This window comes from Clinocottus analis, unplaced genomic scaffold (genome assembly GCF_023055335.1).
Source record: "Clinocottus analis isolate CAN_PGR_092001 unplaced genomic scaffold, fCliAna1.0.p SCAF_31, whole genome shotgun sequence".
Taxonomy (NCBI): domain Eukaryota; kingdom Metazoa; phylum Chordata; class Actinopteri; order Perciformes; family Cottidae; genus Clinocottus; species Clinocottus analis.
In genome coordinates this window covers 674,799-695,105 of record NW_027176054.1, presented here as the reverse complement: position 1 = coordinate 695,105, position 20,307 = coordinate 674,799, and the positions used below count along the sequence as shown (strand labels likewise).

The 20,307-nt window shown below is 43.0% G+C and overlaps 1 protein-coding gene across 3 annotated transcripts; it reads right to left on the bottom strand.

Annotated features, from left to right (window-relative positions):
- Positions 1 to 2,104: 2,104 nt before the first annotated feature.
- LOC137798751 (cadherin-23-like) lies at positions 2,105 to 19,861 on the bottom strand. Of its 3 annotated transcripts, XM_068595679.1 has the most exons (25): positions 19,774 to 19,796; positions 19,571 to 19,684; positions 18,957 to 18,987; positions 18,022 to 18,115; positions 17,821 to 17,939; positions 16,460 to 16,633; positions 16,140 to 16,268; positions 14,563 to 14,718; positions 13,540 to 13,720; positions 13,315 to 13,448; positions 12,237 to 13,190; positions 11,574 to 11,699; positions 10,579 to 10,830; positions 9,729 to 9,827; positions 8,888 to 9,060; positions 8,591 to 8,742; positions 7,134 to 7,441; positions 6,836 to 6,946; positions 5,665 to 5,856; positions 4,934 to 5,031; positions 4,689 to 4,850; positions 3,601 to 3,786; positions 3,132 to 3,200; positions 3,014 to 3,050; positions 2,105 to 2,530 (listed from the first exon to the last, which is right to left on the bottom strand). In XM_068595679.1, the coding sequence occupies exons 4-25, from the start codon at positions 18,047 to 18,049 to the stop codon at positions 2,435 to 2,437; spliced, it is 3,936 nt and encodes a 1,311-aa protein (XP_068451780.1). In that variant the 5' UTR covers positions 18,050 to 18,115; positions 18,957 to 18,987; positions 19,571 to 19,684; positions 19,774 to 19,796; the 3' UTR covers positions 2,105 to 2,434. The 3 variants fall into 3 exon arrangements, with proteins under 3 accessions (XP_068451780.1, XP_068451778.1, XP_068451779.1); XM_068595677.1 differs by lacking the exon at positions 18,957 to 18,987 and having other exon boundaries at positions 19,774 to 19,861; XM_068595678.1 differs by lacking the exons at positions 19,571 to 19,684; positions 19,774 to 19,796 and having other exon boundaries at positions 18,957 to 19,364.
- Positions 19,862 to 20,307: the final 446 nt, after the last annotated feature.

Below are 20,307 nucleotides of genomic sequence, written 5' to 3'. Positions count from 1 at the left end.
AGCATAGTAAAATTAACATGGAAGTCACATTTAGAAACAAAAGTAGATGAAGGGAAAATAAGATCTTGATGATATATTCGGTTTGTCTTTTCTCTTCCAGGTCTCTCAATCCTTTGAGAACATTTTTACCATTTTCATTTACAAATGCAACTTTTTATTACATAGTTTTTCAAATACACAAATATTTTCAGACAATTCAAAAGTTAGGAATCGACCTGCACACAGAATATTTAAAGCATTTTATTTACAATCTTGATAATGAAGTGCATCAAAGAAACAAGGAAAATAGGAATAAAACTGTCGGGAGACCAAAATAAAAGGTGAACATTTGATTATAATTGTGTAGAATTAAATGTTTCCTTTAAATTTAAGTACAGCCGGAACATTTCACCCATTTCCAAAATAAATCGGCGTTTCTGTAATAATCTGCACTTTAGTTTATTCTGTATGAACGAGCAGAAATCCTTTTCGGTGTTGCTTATTTAAAATATAATGTCAAACTGAACACGACAGCAGCGTAGTTTAGTTCTTAAAAACGGTTCCCACCTTGAATGTGCTGCTGTGATGTTTGAGGTCGTTTTGTATGGACTCAGTACGGACAAATCACACAGAAAGATCCACAAATATATTTGATTTACAAATACACACAGAAGGATTTGCAAATTACATTCCAATGATTCATTTAAATGTAAATAAAAAATCACTAATATATTTCTGCATTTGTATTTATTTGTGTGTATTGTGCATTTGTTTGTGAATGGCTTCACATGTGTGTGGGCTTTTATGAGACTGCCATGATTAGATCTGTAAATGCGTTTTTTCCAACATGTGGCGATCTGTAGCCAATCAGATGTCGCCCTCATTTTCAACCAATCACAGGAGCGCAGCTCCCCCCTCCCCTGCCCACATTGGCAAGGAAAGGGGGCGTGGCTTATCTCCGTGACTCACTCACTGCCTGTCTTGCCAAATTTATAATAATAAATAATAATGTATTTCTATGATGTATTTCTTGTTTCTGTTTGCAGAAATGTTAACTTTAACAGAGATAAGTCACGGAGATAAGCCACGCCCCCTTTCCGACAAATGAAGCCACGTGGGGAGGGGAGGGGGGAGCTGCGCTCATGTGATTGGTTAAAAATGAGGGCGGCATCTGATTGGCTACAGATGCCACTGATCTAAGCATGGCAGGGTCTCAACAAAGCCACACACACACACACACACACACACACACACACACACACACACACACACACACACACACACACACACACACACACACACACACACACACACACACACACACACACGTGAAGCCATGCACAAACAAATGCACAAATAAATACATATAAATTCACAAACAAATAGAAAAATCAACACTCAAATAAATACAAATGGAGAAATATATTTGTGATATATATATATATTTTTTACATTTATATAAATCATTGCAATGTATTTGTAAATCCTTCCGCATGCGTTTGTAAATCAAATATATTTGTGAATCTTTCTGTGTGCATTTGTCAGTATTGAGACTGAAAAGACCGCAAAGTTTGGAGCCTGAAATGATTTAATATAGAAGTTTACAACCACCGGGTCTGAAGAGGGAAGTCTATGCTTCATGTGTTAAAGCTGCATTCTCTCTCCTGACCACCAGGGGGCGACTCCTCTGGTTGTATAGAAGTCTATGCTTCATATGTTAAAGCTGCATTCTCTCTCCTGACCACCAGGGGCGACTCCTCTGGTTGTATAGAAGTCTATGCTTCATGTGTTAAAGCTGCATTCTCTCTCCTGACCACCAGGGGCGACTCCTCTGGTTGTATAGAAGTCTATGCTTCATGTGTTAAAGCTGCATTCTCTCTCCTGACCACCAGGGGCGACTCCTCTGGTTGTATAGAAGTCTATGCTTCATGTGTTAAAGCTGCATTCTCTCTCCTGACCACCAGGGGCGACTCCTCTGGTTGTATAGAAGTCTATGCTTCATGTGTTAAAGCTGCATTCTCTCTCCTGACCACCAGGGGGCGACTCCTCTGGTTGTATAGAAGTCTATGCTTCATGTGTTAAAGCTGCATTCTCTCTCCTGACCATCAGGGGGCGACTCCTCTGGTTGTATAGAAGTCTATGCTTCATGTGTTAAAGCTGCATTCTCTCTCCTGACCACCAGGGGCAACTCCTCTGGTTGTATAGAAGTCTATGCTTCATGTGTTGAAGCTGCATTATCTCTCCTGTCCACCAGGGGGCGACTCCTCTGGTTGTATAGAAGTCTATAGAATGTTTTTTTTTTTTTTTTTAAAGACGGATTAGCATCGAACCTTCATCAGCCAAATGAAGGAAATAAATAAGCTAAAAGTGAGAACTTTCATGCCTCAACAAACTGATTTTGTTTTATCTAAATTCATTATTTTAGTGTCGGACTGAAAAGCTTGTTGAGTTCTGATCAGAGAGACGATTGCTCCGTCTGTGCGACTCCCACGATGCCGCCGTCTGTCTTCACCGGCTCTGCTGCTCCGGCCTCCTGAGACTTCGTCTGATCCTGAAACACAAGTACATTTACTCAGTATGAGTAGGAGTATAAAATCAAGCTGCGTATACTTCTACTCTGCTACATCTCAGAGGTAAATATTGTACTTTTACTCTATAGGACAGTTTTTCCATCTCCTTCCTGTCCAGGTAAAACCTTGATGAAGCGTTTCCTTCATGTGTCGATAAGCTCCTCCTACTTCTTCAGATAACTCTTTAAAAAGCCTCTTGGATCAGCTGGAAAATGCTTCGTCACAAAGCTGAAAACAGGTTTTTCTTTCTAGAAATACGAGGTTCTCATAAACGTGAAGATCTTATAGGATTTGGTGCATTGATGTAAATTAAATAAAGTTAAAAACATCCACAGCAGTAAAATGCAACACACACATGAATGCAGGACTTATTGCAGTATTTATTAAAGACATTTCTCCCTCCAGCGTAAATCAACTTGTTGTTATATTGTGATATTTCATGAGTATTGTCTTTGTGTGTTTACCTGTTCAAAGTTTATGAATACGTCCAGAGAACTTTTCCTGGAAGCAAACAGATGCATTTGGGTGAGAACCGGAGCGCTGTGAACACGTGTGAACACGAGTTGTTGTTCCAGGACTCACCTGTCAGCAGATAGATCCATGTTCAAAGTCTCTTTGTCCGAATCCTGATGCTTCTGCTTCCTCTTCAACCTGAGGGACCCAACATGGGCGACATGTTGAGAGCCGTGTGGAGGCAATGCAGGTCTATGGAGAACCTGAACATGTATTGTTGTGTACCAACCGACCAACCGACCAACCGACCAACCAACCGACCAACCAACCAACCGACCAACCAACCAACCAACCAACCAACCAACCAACCAACCTCTCTACAGAGCTCATGACCAGATTCATAAAAGAGGGCGGCCATTTTGCCTCTCACGATTGTTGGTCTGTTAGTTTGTGTTTATTGTGTAAATCCAAATGAACTTTTGAAGTGAAACAAACAAGTGAAACACTGAAGAAGAAGCTCATACGAACCACACTTTAAAACATCCAAACTGTCGCTCCAGGTTGACATGACGCACCCGTTAACAGAAATCAGTCTCACCTCATCACAAAGGCAAAGCTAGCCATCAATCCCAGCATGCACAGGGCCAACACGGTGCCCAGAGCGATGACCACGGGCTGGTTGGGGGCGGGGCTTTGAGGCCTCATCTCCACGTCAAATTGAACATCCGCCCCGAACACTTTGACGAGCTCCGTCATCACAGCGTCCGATTGGCTCAGCAGCTTCCTGGTGGACAGGTGTGGAGAAAATGGAGCGTTTAATTATTTTGTTTATTGGACTTTTTAGGGTGTAAATGTGGTATTTCAGTTGAGGTACAGGTAAAAGTACTAATACAACACTGGGGAAATACTTTGGGTGAAAGTCCTGCATTGAAAAATGTTACTTAATTGAAAACATACAAGAATAATCATAAGAAATGTCCCTACTATTATATATTAATAGGTTATTATTACTCGTGCATTCATGTAAAACCTCAACATTATTACTGATTCATTACAAATATTAGAAGGAAATCAATCATAAATAGTTAGCCACTTATCGGATGGTTTCAACTGTACAAACTGTTCGAACAAAACATTTTTTACAAGCTTTTACTTGTATTCAAAGTAACTAAAGCTGCCAAATTAATGTAAAGACGTCAAAACTACAATATTTGCCTCTGAGATGTGGTGAAGTACAAGTATGGTGGCATAAACTGAAAATACTTAAACGTTTACTACCGTAAAAGTTGGGTTCAAAGCCGCTACTACTTTCGGTGGTTGTCCCCGCTGTAGCTAGCTAGCGCTGCTGCTAGCTCCCCGCTGAATAGCCAGATAGCGCGTCTGCTAGCTCCCCGCTAGCTCTCCGACAACCACTGAAGGCAGTGGGACCAGCCTCGGCTTGACGCCCTTGGGCAGTAGCAGCAGCAGCTGCGGGGAGCTAGTAGCAGCGCTAGCTAGTAGCAGCGCTAGCTAGCTAGAGCGGGGAGCTAGCAGCAGCGTCAGCTGGAGCTAACCACCGAAGGTAGTCGCGGCTTATAACCCGACTTTTACGGTAGTTTCCAACCAAAGCCTGCTATAACTATAATATATTAATCATAACTTCTGCATCTTGTAGTTGACGTCTGAACATTAAAATCAAACTCTTACTCCGTGACCTCCTCCCAGCAGACGACGTCTGCTCCGTCTTCCACGATCAAGGCGACCGTCGTCTTCATGGCGGCGCTCTGCGCTCTGGACTCGGGGGATTTGGCGATGGCGTTCGACACCTCGAGGACGTTCACTTTCCAGTTCAGAGCCTCTCCCAAAGACCTGAGAGGAGGAAGAGAGAGAGAAGTTATGAGGATGTAACGCTAAAAAAATTAATCTTGATTATGTGACGGTACTCGTCTCACTTCTCCAACTCGGGGACTTTCTTCATCACGTCGTTGGCCGGCTGGTTGAGGGCGATGACCACAACGTCCTCGTTGCTCGCACGACCCTTCACCTCCACCTGCGTACGCAGGAGAAAGTTTTCACTTACATTAAAACAATAATTATTGCATTGCATCACCTGAGCACATCGAAACAAGTTTAAAACATGCACTTTATTATTTATCGTAAAAACAAATGTAAACCAACTTCATACCGTTCTATTCTTTTGAGATATTGGGAGGAGGGTACTTTGTGTTTTTAAAGATCCAAAGAAGAGTGTAACAGTTCGGGCAACATAATATTCATTCTCGACTATTATGCATAAACTTGTTTTACTAACATATTTAGATTTAAAAGTAATATTCTGCTCAAATTCCTCGTGAGAAACGGCAAGAAAAATTATTTTCTGTTGAATTTACGTTTATATTTACTCGTTCCAGATGACAGGTTCAATTCCGCCACTAGAGGGCGCCAGATCCACACAAGAGACCTTTATACTGCCAGTACTTAACTCAGGAACTAAATAATCAATTTACTGTGCCGACAGTTACCAAACAGACGAGCGTAGAAAGAACGGAGAACAGATTTGTAATAATATAAGCTGGAAAAATCATATTTGTGGGTGTGTTTTAGTGGACGCCTCCATCTTTATTTCTGATGAAATCACGATGTAGGAACCAGAGAGAGTGTCATGTGTTTCCTCCTCACTCGCCTCCACTATGGTCGTAGCCTGAAGCCCTCGGGGGTCTCTGGCCGTCACCTCCAGCGTCGCCGCCTGTCCGGCCAGAGCCGCCGCCGACACCACGTACAGCTGCCCCGAGGACGGCTCCACGTCGAAGTGAGGACTGGCCGCCGCCAGACCGTAGACCAGCCGACCCTCGTCCCCGACGTCAGGGTCCAAAGCCTTCAGGGGGCAAAGGACGGAGATTATTATGATTATTAATATTATCATTCATCCTGATTGACCACCACACCCGTATGTCAGCGCACTTTAAACCTGCTGAGTCAGCACAAGGAATTTATAACTTTATGACATAATTACATAAAGGACACAACAGAGAGAACCTTCTGCTTCTATACTGCTTCTTAATGTCAATTATTATTTAAAAGGCTTTTTAATGAAATATTACACTGACTTTTCACAGACTACAGAAGGTTTTTTGTGCCTTTTTGGATGAAGTATACTACAACCTTTTATGAACATAATGTACGAGGACTTTTTGGCTTCGTTATCAATTTTTATTTCACTATAATGTGACTTTTCTATGAATTCGTTGGCACGTTTGTTTTCCATAACATGAATGGGAAAATATTTTTTTTTTTACATACCAAAAAAAGTTTGAACATTTTTTTGGGGGGCATTTTGTATAATTCATTTTTAGTTTTTTCGACTGTAGCATTGAATTTTCATGACTTTTTTTTCCCTCCATGCTACACATTTTTTTTGACAATTTATACTCACTTTCACATATTATACCATATATTTTTATATTTTTGTTCTACACTATACAATTACTTTTCAACATACTACAACATACTGTGATTATTTTATCTATAAAAAAACACTCAACATATTTACTATGAACCTTTTTATGGCTATTTTTTTACTTAATATACTCTACTTTCCACAACATGTCTTTAATTGTTCTTTTATCTTTTTGATACCGTGACTTTTCATCACATGTTCTACTGAGAACTGGACTTTTTTTTCTAACATAATATAAAAGATTTCTTCCTGATCTGTGCTGGGTTTCAGTTCAAAGTGCAACTCCTGTTGACCTTCGCACTGAAACAAGAAGTAAATGTTCTTATCGCACACGCTGATGTTTTTAGAGCAGCGTGAGTTTCTTGAGTTTCCCTCAACAGGAGCTGGGAGTGTTTACCTGGACTCTGACGACGGGGCTTTTGAACGGAGCGATGCTGAACACGGAGGCTTTGTACACCGAGGAGGGAAACCACGGGGCCTCGTTCACGTCCTCCACCTCAACTCTGACCTGAGAGAGAGAGGGAAGAGAGAGAGAAAACCCTAAAAAAACTGTCATATTGTCCAGTAAGTCTGTGTGCTTCCTTCCCAGACGATAAAGGAGGTTCACCTCGCTTCAGTAATCAATACCACCTGAAGGAATCGGCCCCTAAACGCGTCTAATAGGATAGAAATCATTTTTTCAAAGCGGGTCGTACCATTGCCACGGCTGACGTAGGGGGGGTCCTGGTGTCCACGGCCTCCACGTCCAGGATGTACCACACCTGCTCTTCTCTGTCCAGCTCTGTTCTGGTGAGCAGGGCTCCGCTGGTGTTGACGGAGAACCGGTCCGTGTGCGTCTTCAGCCTGTAGGTGACGTTGTAGAGGTCACTTCCTGCCGAGGCCCAGACCTCGCCCACGTACGCCCCCGCCGGCCGGTTCTCAGGGACGCTGAAGTTGTAGGAGGAGCTCCAGAAGGCCACGCCATCGTCCAGATTGACCACCCGCAGCTTGACCACGACGCGAGCTGCAAGGAACACGGTAATTAATATACTGTTAATTAATATACGGTTAATTAATATACGGTTAATTAATATACGGTTAATTAATATACGGTTAATGATGAGCAATACAGTATCTTTAAAAATGGGATTTCTATTGTTGTAAATAATGGTGGAAAGTAACCAAATACATGTAGTACTCAAGTACTGTATATAAGTATGACATTGAAGTAATTGTTTTTCACATGAGCAAAATATTTTGCTTAAAAGTACTTTTTACATAGATAGAGATTGTGTTCACAGTAATGTAACATTGTGTTCACAGTAATGTAACATTGTGTTCACAGTAATGTAACATTGTGTTCACAGTAATGTAAAATTGTGTTCACAGTAATGTAACATTGTGTTCACAGTAATGTAACATTGTGTTCACAGTAATGTAACATTGTGTTCACAGTAATGTAACATTGTGTTCACAGTAATGTAACATTGTGTTCACAGTAATGTAACATTGTGTTCACAGTAATGTAACATTGTGTTCACAGTAATGTAACATTGTGTTCACAGTAATATAACATTGTGTTCACAGTAATGTAACATTGTGTTCACAGTAATGTAACATTGTGTTCACAGTAATATAACATTGTGTTCACAGTAATGTAACATTGTGTTCACAGTAATGTAACATTGTGTTCACAGTAATATAACATTGTGTTCACAGTAATGTAACATTGTGTTCACAGTAATGTAACATTGTGTTCACAGTAATGTAACATTGTGTTCACAGTAATGTAACATTGTGTTCACAGTAATGTAAAATTGTGTTCACAGTAATATAACATTGTGTTCACAGTAATGTAACATTGTGTTCACAGTAATGTAACATTGTGTTCACAGTAATGTAACATTGTGTTCACAGTAATGTAACATTGTGTTCACAGTAATGTAACATTGTGTTCACAGTAATGTAACATTGTGTTCACAGTAATGTAACATTGTGTTCACAGTAATGTAACATTGTGTTCACAGTAATGTAACATTGTGTTCACAGTAATGTAACATTGTGTTCACAGTAATGTAACATTGTGTTCACAGTAATGTAACATTGTGTTCACAGTATCATGTCTCAACATGTTCAGGTGACGGTGAGTGAAGCATCAGGCTGCTGTCGGTACCTGTGGAGCTCAGAGGAGGAAGACCGTGGTCCTGAGCCACCGCCGTCAGCACCACAGTGATGTCCTCTGTGAGGTCGTCGAGGTCAGAGGTCAAGGTCACGGCCCCGGTCTCGCTGTTCAAGGCCAAATATGGAGAACTTCCTCCAGAGAAACTGCAGCAGCAGAAGAAGAAAAACATCGTATACAACCTGATGAAGGCGCTGTCATCATCATGAGGACCGATGTCCTTCAGCGGCTTGTGATCGGACTGAAAGAGGAAGCTCGGTTCAGTGACATCGCCCTCGTGTCCCCGCTGACCTGTAGGCGATGAGCGAGTTGTTCCCGACGTCTCCGTCGGCGGCGGACAGCGTCAGCAGCAGCTTCCCGTCCTCGGCGTCTTTCCGGAGGACGCTGGTCTCGTAGCTGCTGAGGCTGAACTCGGGCGTGTTGTCGTTCACGTCCTCCACGCTCACGGTGACGGCGGTGACGTTCTGCAGCACACGAGCTCATCACGCTCAAACTTTTATTTATTTTGTATGATTCACGACAATTCATCTTTTTCTTTGGTCCCTTTTATATTGCCTGATATATTATGATTCATATGAACATAAACATGCTTTTTAATCTTTCTCTGTTACTTCATAACAGAAGTTTGTGCACAAAAATATTTATCTCAGCAATTTTTTTGGAGAACAATTCAAGAGCTAATAACATTTTAAGGACAAATTTGCTGAATTTCGAAGTATTTCAGTGCATTTCCTTCACAAATTAGTCCTTTAATTACAGCACACTATATGTGATAAGTAATTTTCCAATGCAGCTCATAAACCCAATGTGTAATATTCACACAATATATGTGTAAATTATACACATTGTAGCTTATGTACACAACACTATGTGTAATATATACACAATATATGTGTAATATATACACAATATATGGGTAATATGTAATTACCCATATATTGTGTATATATTACACATATATTTATATATATTGTGTTAACAGAATACTTTGTAAAAGATTAGTAGACAACTCAAATCTTGTGTTGCATCATTCAAACATTACTGTGTCACCTTCCTGCAACAGTCCAATAACAGTCAACATCATTTAGTGAATAATAAGTACGACTAATAATAACACTAATAATGAGGTCACCTCTAGCTGCGGGCGGCCGTTGTCCGATGCCTTCAGGAACAGCTCGTACGTTTCCTTTCTCTCTCGATCCAGAGAGCCGACAGCCTGCAGCGTCCCGTCCTGCAAACCAACAGAGACCTCAGAGCCCGAGCGACCGCCGCTCTATCACCTCTCTCGCCGCTCTCACCGCTCTCTCACCGCTCTCTCGCCGCTCTATCACCTCTCTCACCGCTCTATCACCTCTCTCGACGCTCTATCACCTCTCTCACCTCTCTCGACGCTCTATCACCTCTCTCGACGCTCTATCACCTCTCTCACCGCTCTATCAAAGCTCTCTCACCTCTCTCGTCGCTCTCTCGCCACTCTCGCCGCTTTCTCTCGCTCTCTCACCGCTCTCTCACCGCTCTCTCACCGCTCTATCACCTCTCTCACCTCTCTCACCGCTCTCTCGCCGCTCTATCACAGCTCTCTCACAGCTCTCTCACCTCTCTCGCCGCTCTATCAAAGCTCTCTCACCTCTCTCGTTGCTCTCTCGCCACTCTCGCCGCTCTCTCACCGCTCTCTCGCCGCTCTCTCACTGCTCTCTCACCGCTCTCTTACTTCTCTCACTGCTCTCTCACCTCTCTCGCCGCTCTCTCACTGCTCTCTCACCGCTCTCTTACTTCTCTCACCGCTCTCTCACCTCTCTCACCTCTCTCGCCTCTCTCGCGCCTCTCTCGCCGCTCTCTCACTTTTCTCACCGCTCTCTCGCCGCTCTCTCACCGCTCTCTCGCCGCTCTCTCACTTCTCTCGCCGCTCTCTCAACGCTCTCGCCGCTCTCTCAACGCTCTCGCCGCTCTCACGCCTCCGTCGCCGCCTCGCCGCCTCTCACCTTGCTGAATCTGAAGAGCGGGTGTGGGGTCACGAGGGAGAGCGTGACCTCCCCGTTGGGGCCGAGGTCGGCGTCCGTGGGCACGATGGTGAACACTTCTCCCGGAGCGTCCTCCGAGTAGTTGCCCTCGCGGATCCGGAGCGGGTCGGGGATGCTGGGGAACTGCGGCGCGTTGTCGTTGTAGTCCAGGACGGCGATGTGGAGCTGGGCCGTGGAGCTCAGACCGCCGGGGTGTTGATCCACCGCCACCACCTGAGGACAGACACGGAGAACGGCATCGGGCCCACGGTCTTTAGCTGCAAAGCTGCAGGAAACCCTCAAAACGCAAAATGCAAAAGACAAAGACACAAACGTGTTTTGTATTTATCTGTTTAATTTTTTTTAGGGCCAGTTCTAAAAAAGTTTCTAAAAAAAGTCATCTCTGCCAAAAAAAAAGAAGAAATTCACCATTATGACTTGTTTTTTGGGTCTTTTTTTTTCTTCATAATTATGACTTCTATTTGTGGCGGAAATGGGCTTCCATACTATCCTGCCTTTCACCTCAAGAAGGAACTTTGTATATTTACTTTCAGGTGGTGAACAAAATGTAAATTACTTGTGAACACACACACGCACACACACACACACACACACAAAATGTGTGTTCACAAGACATTTGAAGACTGTTGAATCTCAATTCATGCTTCATGTGTGGTCTCTTTATATTCGTGAAAGACAACTGTGAGAAACAGTTTTATTATTTTCTTTCTTGTTCCTTGAGGTGGAAGCCATGAAGGAACCTTCTTGAGCACACACACACACACACACACACACACACACACACACGTACGTGTGCTTACAAGTCATCTAAATGTGTGTGTGTATCAGATCATGTTGTATTCTGTCTGGTGCCTTGAAGATGTAAACTGCTGTGAGTTTCTACCAGACAACTGGACGTAACATGAAGTCTTTCACTGAACCAGGAGACAGAAAACAGAACCGTGACATGTTTGTACCTGCAGCTCGTAGCGGTCCTTCGTCTCTCTGTCCAAGGTGGCGTCGGCCCTCAGCGAGACCACGCCCTGCTCGTTAATGTCGAAGGTGTCGCTGGTGAAGAGGAAGGAGCCGCCGGAGAATCCGCCCTGCGGACGGAGAGTGATGGTCTGTTAAAAAGCTCCTGGTGGTGAGACGTCACCATCAGCGCTGCAATACAAGGACGTACTTATCTGAAGTAACGCTCAGTGTGGTCAGATAAATTATGATGCTAGTCCTAATAAATGCAATGTAATAAATGATTGTGATTATAAAGCAGCAGAGCCAAGGTCCAAACTCTAAGGAGGCCATTTGAGTTTCTCTCATCTGCGTTTCATTAAAACTGCAAATACAGATATTATCATATGTATGTATGTATGTATGTATGTATGTATGTATGTATGTATGTATGTATGTATGTATGTATGTATGTATGTATGTATGTATGTATGTTTGATGATATTTAGATTTAGATATTGATTCAAATGTTGACTCAGCAGCTACAGTTAGAAAAAAGTCAGTACAATGTTTTGCAACTGCCCAGATTATAAAGTATAGTATCCTTTTACTATACGTGAGACAACAACAACACACAAAACAATATCTGATCTTAAATCTTACATCGTTCTTTAGGTGATCAAACTCACCTCGTCCTTGTCCGTGACCTCCAGGGTGAGAACAGACGCCCCGCTGGCCAAGTTCTCAGAGATGGATGCGTTGTAGATGTCCTGACTGAACTCAGGCGGGTTGTTGTTCACGTCCTTCACCTTCACCACCACAGAGCTGTTTCCAGCCAGAGGGGGAGTCCCCCCGTCGGAGGCCTGAACCCTGAGACTGTACACCTTCACCTGGCTGTAGTCCAGAGTCTGGGCCAGCCGCAGAACCCCGCTGGAGGAGTCCAACTCAAAAACAGGAGCGTCTGAGGACGGACTCTGCTGGACGATGCTGTAAGTTACTCTCCCGTTTGCTTCTCCGTCGGTATCGACGGCCGATAAGGTGAGGAGGCTCGTACCGGCCGGCTCCGCCTCTGAGACTTCAACCTGATACTCGGCCTCTGAGAACTCGGGGACGTTGTCGTTGACGTCGAACACTCGGACCAGCAGGGAAGCCGTGGCAGTCCTGGACGGACGACCCTGATCTTCGGCCTCCACCAGCAGGTTGTACTCGGCCTTGGTCTCCCTGTCGAGCGCGGCGGCCACGCTCACCATCCCGGACACGGGGTCCACAGAGAAGCTCCCCTCTCCTCCTCCTCTCAGGAAGTATCTGAGCTCCTTGTTGAAGCCGCTGTCTTTGTCTGTAGCTGGAACAGCGGTAACGTTGGTTCCTACCTCTGCGTCCTCTGGGACTACTTCTGTGACAGAACTGGGGGTGAAAACAGGACTGTTGTCGTTGACGTCGGTGACTTTAACCTCCACGACGGCGCTGTCACTGCTGACCCCGTCGGAGATGGAGATCTGCACGGAGTAGCTGTGCGGGGCCTCGTCGTAGTCCAGCTTCACTAGAGCGGAGAATTCACCGCTGTTGGAGATGACGAACTTGTCGGCTTCTGTATCGACTCGGAGAGTCACAGGAACCTCAGTTGTTAATGCGAGGAAGTCAACCTGAATAAATACATTTAAAAACAAAGTCAAACATCCCGATGCCATCAACAGATATGCTTTGGATGTCAGTGGGAAACGAGGCGGATGAGATGACCCTTAATATTCTGGTGAAAGTCAACCTCACCTTCAGGATCACCGTTCCCGGCTCGCTCTCTTCTTCTATGGTGCCGTTGTAGGTGCTATGAGTGAACTGTGGTTTTGTATCTCCAACGGCGAGTATCTGCACCTGCACCAAGGCAGAGCGGGACACTTCTCCTCCTGCCGGAGAAGAATGACATCATCACGTGTACAATGTTATCACTGTGAACCAAAATGATCAACACGGAACAAATACTGTTCACATCTATACCGTCTGTGGCTTTAATGAACAGCAGGAACTCCACGGTTTGATGCCTTTCCACTAGAATAACTTTCGTCAGAGTGATCGCTCCGGTGGTTTCATCGATGGAGAAGTGGTCGCCATGATTCCCAAATTCAATTGAGTATTTGATCCGTCCATTCACCAACGCATCTGGATCCTCTGCCTCAACCTTTGAATTGCATCATAGATAAGAAACACATCAGTACATATTAAGTATGGTTCATTTTATGAGCTTGTCCTCGGGCGTTTCCTGGGTTAGTACATTGTAGTGGTTCAGTAGCGGTCCACCAGGAAACCACCGACCCTTTCCGTAAACACACTAATCATAGTTACGAAAACCACAAAAACACTTTGAAGAAGGTTAAAATATGTGTTCTGATATGTACCAGTACTATTACTACAGTGTAGCTTTTCTATGTGGCTAAACAATGTAGACGTGATAATGGTTTGCTCCATATTTTTAACCCACACATTTTAAGAAGCAAGTTATTTATCTAAAACGCCTACCTATAACATCTGGAGTCCCACAGGGAAGTGTTTCCGGCCCCCCACAGTATTGTTTTTTTGTATTTGTGAATGTCTTGGAGTTTGAAATTGTATTTTTATCTGCTGAAGACTCACCTGCTTTACTTCACATATGAGAGCAAGACTATCATGAGTGAGGATTTGTTTTGAAGACAATGAGTTGCATGGAGATCACATGGAATACTCTCAGAAAAACTGAGCAACAGAACCAACCACAGAACTGATTGATAAAAGAAGGCTAACTTGTTTTAAGTTGCTTTGACGACTCAATCTGTTCATTGTTTGGTTTTGGGAAAACTCTCACAGATGAACAATAATTCTCTCAGGACGTCTTGAAATGAAGCTCAGACACACATGTCCACGAAGGACAATTCCAACAGTTCGGATTATTTTACAACTGAACGATTTCCAATATTAAAAAAACACGGTTAGACAGCCCGAGTTCTAATTGTTGTGATAATAAAGGATATTGTACAGACTCCTCACCTCCACTAGCGTCATCCCCTGTGTTTGGTTTGGGAAGACGTTGCTCTCGTACCGGCTGCTGGTGAATTTCGGGCCGTTGTCGTTCTCATCCAGAAGAGTTACGGTCACATTTGTGGTCGTGACTTGGTTGGGCGCATCCGTCTCCCGCGCTTCGACCTTTACGATGAACGAGAGCACAGCGTCTCAGGATATGATCAGGACGGGTAATTTAAAAAAAATAAAAAAAAAAACATTGGCCAGCTTTAGCGATGGTTTTTTTCTTCACGTCATTAAAAAGCTTTGAATCTTCATCTTGTCACGTGACACACTGTCTCACGTTGGGACGGTTTGATCAGAGTGTCAATTACAACATTGGGTGTTGATGCTTTCAAGGTTTAAATCCACCTGACAACACTTGTGTGCGAGGGATCAAAGATCATTTGTTGACCTTTGGAAACAGACGCGCTCACGGTCCACTTTACTGGACTTTTCTGAAACGTTTACCAGAAGTTGGAGTTCGCAAACTCCATCCAAACATCTGCTAACGAAGAAATGTACAGTGGTTGAAAGCTCCAGGAAAAGCGAGTAAGTGGACTTTGAGTCGCGATTGTTTCGTCAAACAACTATTTTCAAAGTCTTGAATGACTTTAAATAGTAAAAGGGTAAATTGACTCGTACTTGTATCACTTTCACCCATTCACGCAAACACTGATGAAGACCATGTCATGCGGTTAAAGCTCTGGAAAAAGCTAGCAAGTGGACCCTGAGTTGGTATTGTCACATAATATTGTTTGTGAGACACTATATAGCTCACTTGATACTTGGGGATTTGCTTCTCGTTATACTTTCAGCATATTAAATGCATGTTTTCGATTTTTAGAGACAATATTTGTGACAATATTTAAAAACAAGCTGCTAACAGCAAGCTAACTCACCATATTTGCTGTTTATATTGCTTCTAATTGGGATGAAGAAAACATCTGTTGAGTATTTTAACACAAATTGTTTGATTGTGTTGAATTAAAACCCCCAAAATACAACGGGTCCAACAGACCCACAAAAAAATGAACACCACACAAGGGTTAAGTGTTTTTGAACGAGTCACAAAACATTGGAGGGATTAGTCGAGAAATCCGACCATCTCACGAGACGAGGAACGGCCACAGTTGGTGACTTCCAGACAGATCAAAACTAACAATGTATCTACAGACAAGTATCGTGTGTGTGTGTGTGTGTGTGTGTGTGTGTGTGTGTGTGTGTGTGTGTGTGTGTGTGTAGGTGTGTGTATTAATGTATCTACAGACAAGTATTGTGCGTGTATCAAAGCCTGAAGCGTCTTCTTCCTCTGAGCCGTAGAGCTCATTGCTGACAATAAACTTTTTAAAAACACATCAACGAGCCTCACTGTCGCACTGGGAGGGAGACGCACACACACACACACACACACACACACACACACACTGCTGCCAAACACTCACTACGATACTGTTTGCTAAAAATACGTTTTTCTGAATGACACTATATATTTGCGACTACTTTTTGTCTTCAGATGATCCAGACGGCTTCGGGGCTCCTGGTTAATCCCGAACGGAGGATACCTGGAACGTGAAGCTCTCGGTGGTCTCCCGGTCCAGAGCGGAGGAGTCCTTCACGCTGACTGTCCCGTCAGCGCCGACGGAGAAAGGAGAAGATTCTGGAAGGATCCGCAAAGCTCCCACAAAGCCCCCCTGAGGAGAGACGGCCACGTCGAGTTGGACTCACAAAGAGCACACATCTACGAAGGCTTCGAGTTTCTGAACGTGTTTGGGAAACCGATAGCTACTCGTTACAGAGCAAAGTGTTGCTCTCTGACTTCAAAACACACACATGATCACTGAATTTCTAAAGAGTGGTTTTCAATAATAGAAATCCCCAGTACCTGGTCCAGGTCGGTGACGACGGCTTTGAACACGACGGCGCCGACCGGCGAGTTTTCTCGAAGTGTTTCGGAATAGCTGAGCTCGTTAAACTCTGGAGGGTTATCGTTCACGTCCTCGACCGTGACGGACACCACGGCGTCCGCCGTCTTCAGAGGGTCGTCTGTCTGGGCCACCTTGCAGAGGAAAAATATGACGGATAATCATTCATCAAGAGAAACTCAATTATTCTCACATGGCACCAGTAAAAGTGTCAAGTGCCTCCATGTTTGGAGACAAATTGTCCACACGTCACCGGCAACAGGGTCTTATTTAGATAAGCCTTCACTAGAATTCAGTTCATTTGGATGATATTTGTTTGCAATCAGATTATTTTGCACGTAAAGTTCACATTGGTTATGCATATTGACAACACTTACAAATAGCTAAACGTCTTGACAGAGTTCACAATTGCATTGTTCCTTGCATACAGCATGGTACATGTGTACTTTAAATATGTGCATATGTACTTTCACTCCAAAAAAAATGAGAAAAACATCTACTTCATCCTGTTTATTCTCATGTTCATTTTCAAGAATAATTATTTATAAATAGCCAAATCTAGACTGAGGGTTGTATTAAGTCATATAGAGCAGTGGTTCTTAACTAGTGGGTCACAACCCACCAGTTTTTAATGGGTCGTCGGCCTTTGCTTGGGAAAAAAATAATAATTAAAATAAAATAAAAAAAAACATTTATTTTTTTATCCTGTGATTTTATTTTGAAGGAACTTTTTTTTTTTTTTTTTTTTGCAGGCTCATCCCTCCATGTTTTCAGCCGCAGGGTCAAACCATTCTGATATGGGGGAGACTTTGGGTTTTTAGGATAATTACATTAAACATTTTACTGAATATAAAATACAGCTTATGAACTTAGACTTATATTTAATTGAAAATGTTTTAAATAAATGTTTTTAGTAAAGGATTTTTTAATCAATGCCAATTCCTTAGGTTCAAACTGCAACATCTTTTCATTAAATACATTTCAGAAGTTGAGAATTATCCTCGATTTGGGTCGCGGCGGCTCGTCATTAAGGGTGATGGTGGGTCCCAGAGCCGGACCAGTTGAGAACCAGTGATATAGAGGCATCAGTATTAAACTTATTCGTATGAGACTGTTTCATAACCAGTGAAACATTCCTCACAGGAAGACATATCTTTACTTCATATATCGTAAACGTAATTAAAAAAAAGAAAGATACAGTAGTTATATGGCGCTCATTTTCCTGCTGTCTGGCGTGTGTCATTGGCGAGTTAAACTCTAGATGACTGGGATTAGATTTCGTCTTATTATCCTCCATAAACCAGAGTTCAGGTTTTGGTACCTTGATGTTGACAGAGATCTCGCTGCTATCCATCTCCTCTCTGTCGAGAGCCGTCACCAAAGACACGACTCCACTGCTGGAGTCCATGTTGAAGTTACTCCGATACTTGTCTGGAGACACTGAACAGATAAAGATGATGTTTAAATATGTTATGTTTCATGTCAGAGGTCTGAGCCAAAGTCTTTACTTCTTGTCATTTACCTGCACTGATGCTGTAGGTCAAAGTCATGTTGATCCCGATGTCTCCGTCCTGAGCTTTTATTGCCTCTGGCTCAATAGTCCGGAAAGACCCAATCTGAAATATACAACGTAGAAGGAGTTAAAATAACAGAAGATTGAATTCAGAAGTAACACTTCTACAATAAACTCCTCTGTCACAATGAAGAAAAAGAAAAATAAACTATGTTATGTGCGGAAATGTCAAATTTGCTCAATGTACCAAAAAAATCTAAAAAAGACACCACTGATTATTTTAGCATATAGATGGAGGAGCAGAGTTGAGGGATTATCAATAACAGCAACGCTATAGGGCCTGCGTATGTTTTAATAGTTTCTTTATTGGATTAAATCCAAAGTGACAGAAACGAGAACAAGCTTTGTATTTGAATTTCGTCCTCTCCGTTAGTCATAGCGTTAGCTGTAGGGTTAGTTGTAGCGTTAGCTGTAGCGTTATCTGTGGCGTTAACTGTACCGTTATCCGTAGCGTTAACTGTAGCGTTAGCTGTAGCATTAGTTGTAGGGTTAGCTGTACTGTTAGCTATAGCATTAGCTGTAGCATTAGTTGTAGGGTTAGCTTTAGCGTTGGTTGTAGCGTTAACTGTAGCGTTAGTTGTACCGTTCGTTGTAGGGTTAGCTGTAGCATTAGTTGTAGGGTTAGTTTTAGCGTTAGTTGTAGCGTTAGCTGTAGCCTTAGTTGTACCGTTCGTTGTAGGGTTAGCTGTAGCATTAGTTGTAGGGTTAGTTTTAGCGTTGGTTGTAGCGTTAACTGTAGCGTTAGTTGTACCGTTCGTTGTAGGGCTAGCTGTAGCATTAGTTGTAGGGTTAGTTTTAGCGTTAGTTGTAGCGTTAGCTGTAGCGTTAGTTGTACCGTTCGTTGTAGGGTTAGCTGTAGCTGATGCCGAAGTCATAAAACTCACATTCTCTCTCCTGACCAACAGGGGGCGACTCCTCCAGGAGCAAAAAGAAGTCAGAAGTTGAAGTTGAAAATGACTCAGTAAACATTGTAAACATGAGTTTATGTCTTAATCTCTAGTTTCAAGTCTTCTTCCATACAGCATGCTGTTCATTTAGTAATTTATCATCATTTAGAATCAAACAGCGCATAAAGCGGGGGACTCTTGAGGGGCGGGCTACAAGGTGATTGACAGGTTACTGCTCCACTCTGCTTTCCAAATATGGTAACTTCTGTTTATCAGTTGCAAAAACACACAAAATGGCGACCGCCGTAATCCAAGATGGCGACGTCAAAAAAAATTGCCGAACTCGAGGTTTCAAAACGTCAGTCCACAAACCAACAAGTGACATCACAACGACTGGGACTACGACCACGTCTCCGTATGCAGCCTGCGGTTGAATTTAACGTATTCTGGACCGTACGCCCGATCGCACGGACCCGGTTGTGGAGGTGAAACGCTGCCCCTAGCTGTTTGGAGCAGGTGGGCAAGTCTGACTCATTTCCCCTTTTAAAGAAAAGTGCAGGTTTGCATCGTGAAAGAGAGAAATATTGCAGTATTTCACTGAAGAGACTTACCTGATTCTCTGGAATAAAAGCCCGGTACAAGATGTGGCTGAAATAGGGATTCAGGTTATCGTAGTCGAGGACGTTGATCAGCACGGAGGCTGTGTCGTTTAACCCCGCGCCGTCCTGCAGCGAACACAGACCAGCAGACCAATCAGCCATTCATGCTGTCAGGGCTCTAAACAATACAGAATATAGGGAATATGTTCAATTACCTTGGCCGTCACGATGAAGTTATACTTTCGGACGATATTGTAGCTCAAAGGTCTCTTCAAAATAAAAGCCCCCAAGTCGGTCAACATGAAGTCCTCTGAAGTTGGAGCCTGATGACAGAAAATCACATTTCAACTCAGATATTATTGCTTATCATGACTCTCGATGCCTTCACTTATATAAATATATATATATATATAAATATATATATATATATATTATTATTATTATTATTTGTGATTTTAGGCTATACAAAATAAACCAAATTGAATTGTATATTCTTATTACAAAGGAATATGCCACTCTGTTGTTGGGCGATGTGCCGTCTCCATCCACAGCATTCACTCTGAGAACCTCGCTGCCCACTGTTTGAATCTGAGAAAGAAACCCAGAAAAAAAGGCAAAATGACCCACAGATATAAATAAATACAGTTGTGCATGTTCAGTTGTTGCCATCAGTGCTTTAGTCTGAACACATGATGTGTTACACGTCATCCCGCCCAACTCAGAGAGGCTCTGTGGACACTTTTGGTTGA

Coding starts and splice junctions, on each gene's coding strand:
- LOC137798751 (XM_068595677.1), bottom strand. CDS start 19,860: ATGTTGACCGACTTGGGGGCTTTTATTTTGAAGAGACCTTTGAGCTAC. Junction 13,449..13,539: donor GTTCATTAAAGCCACAGACG/GTATAGATGTGA, acceptor CTTCTCCGGCAG/GAGGAGAAGTGTCCCGCTCT. Junction 9,061..9,728: donor ACGGCCGCCCGCAGCTAGAG/GTGACCTCATTA, acceptor CGTGTGCTGCAG/AACGTCACCGCCGTCACCGT.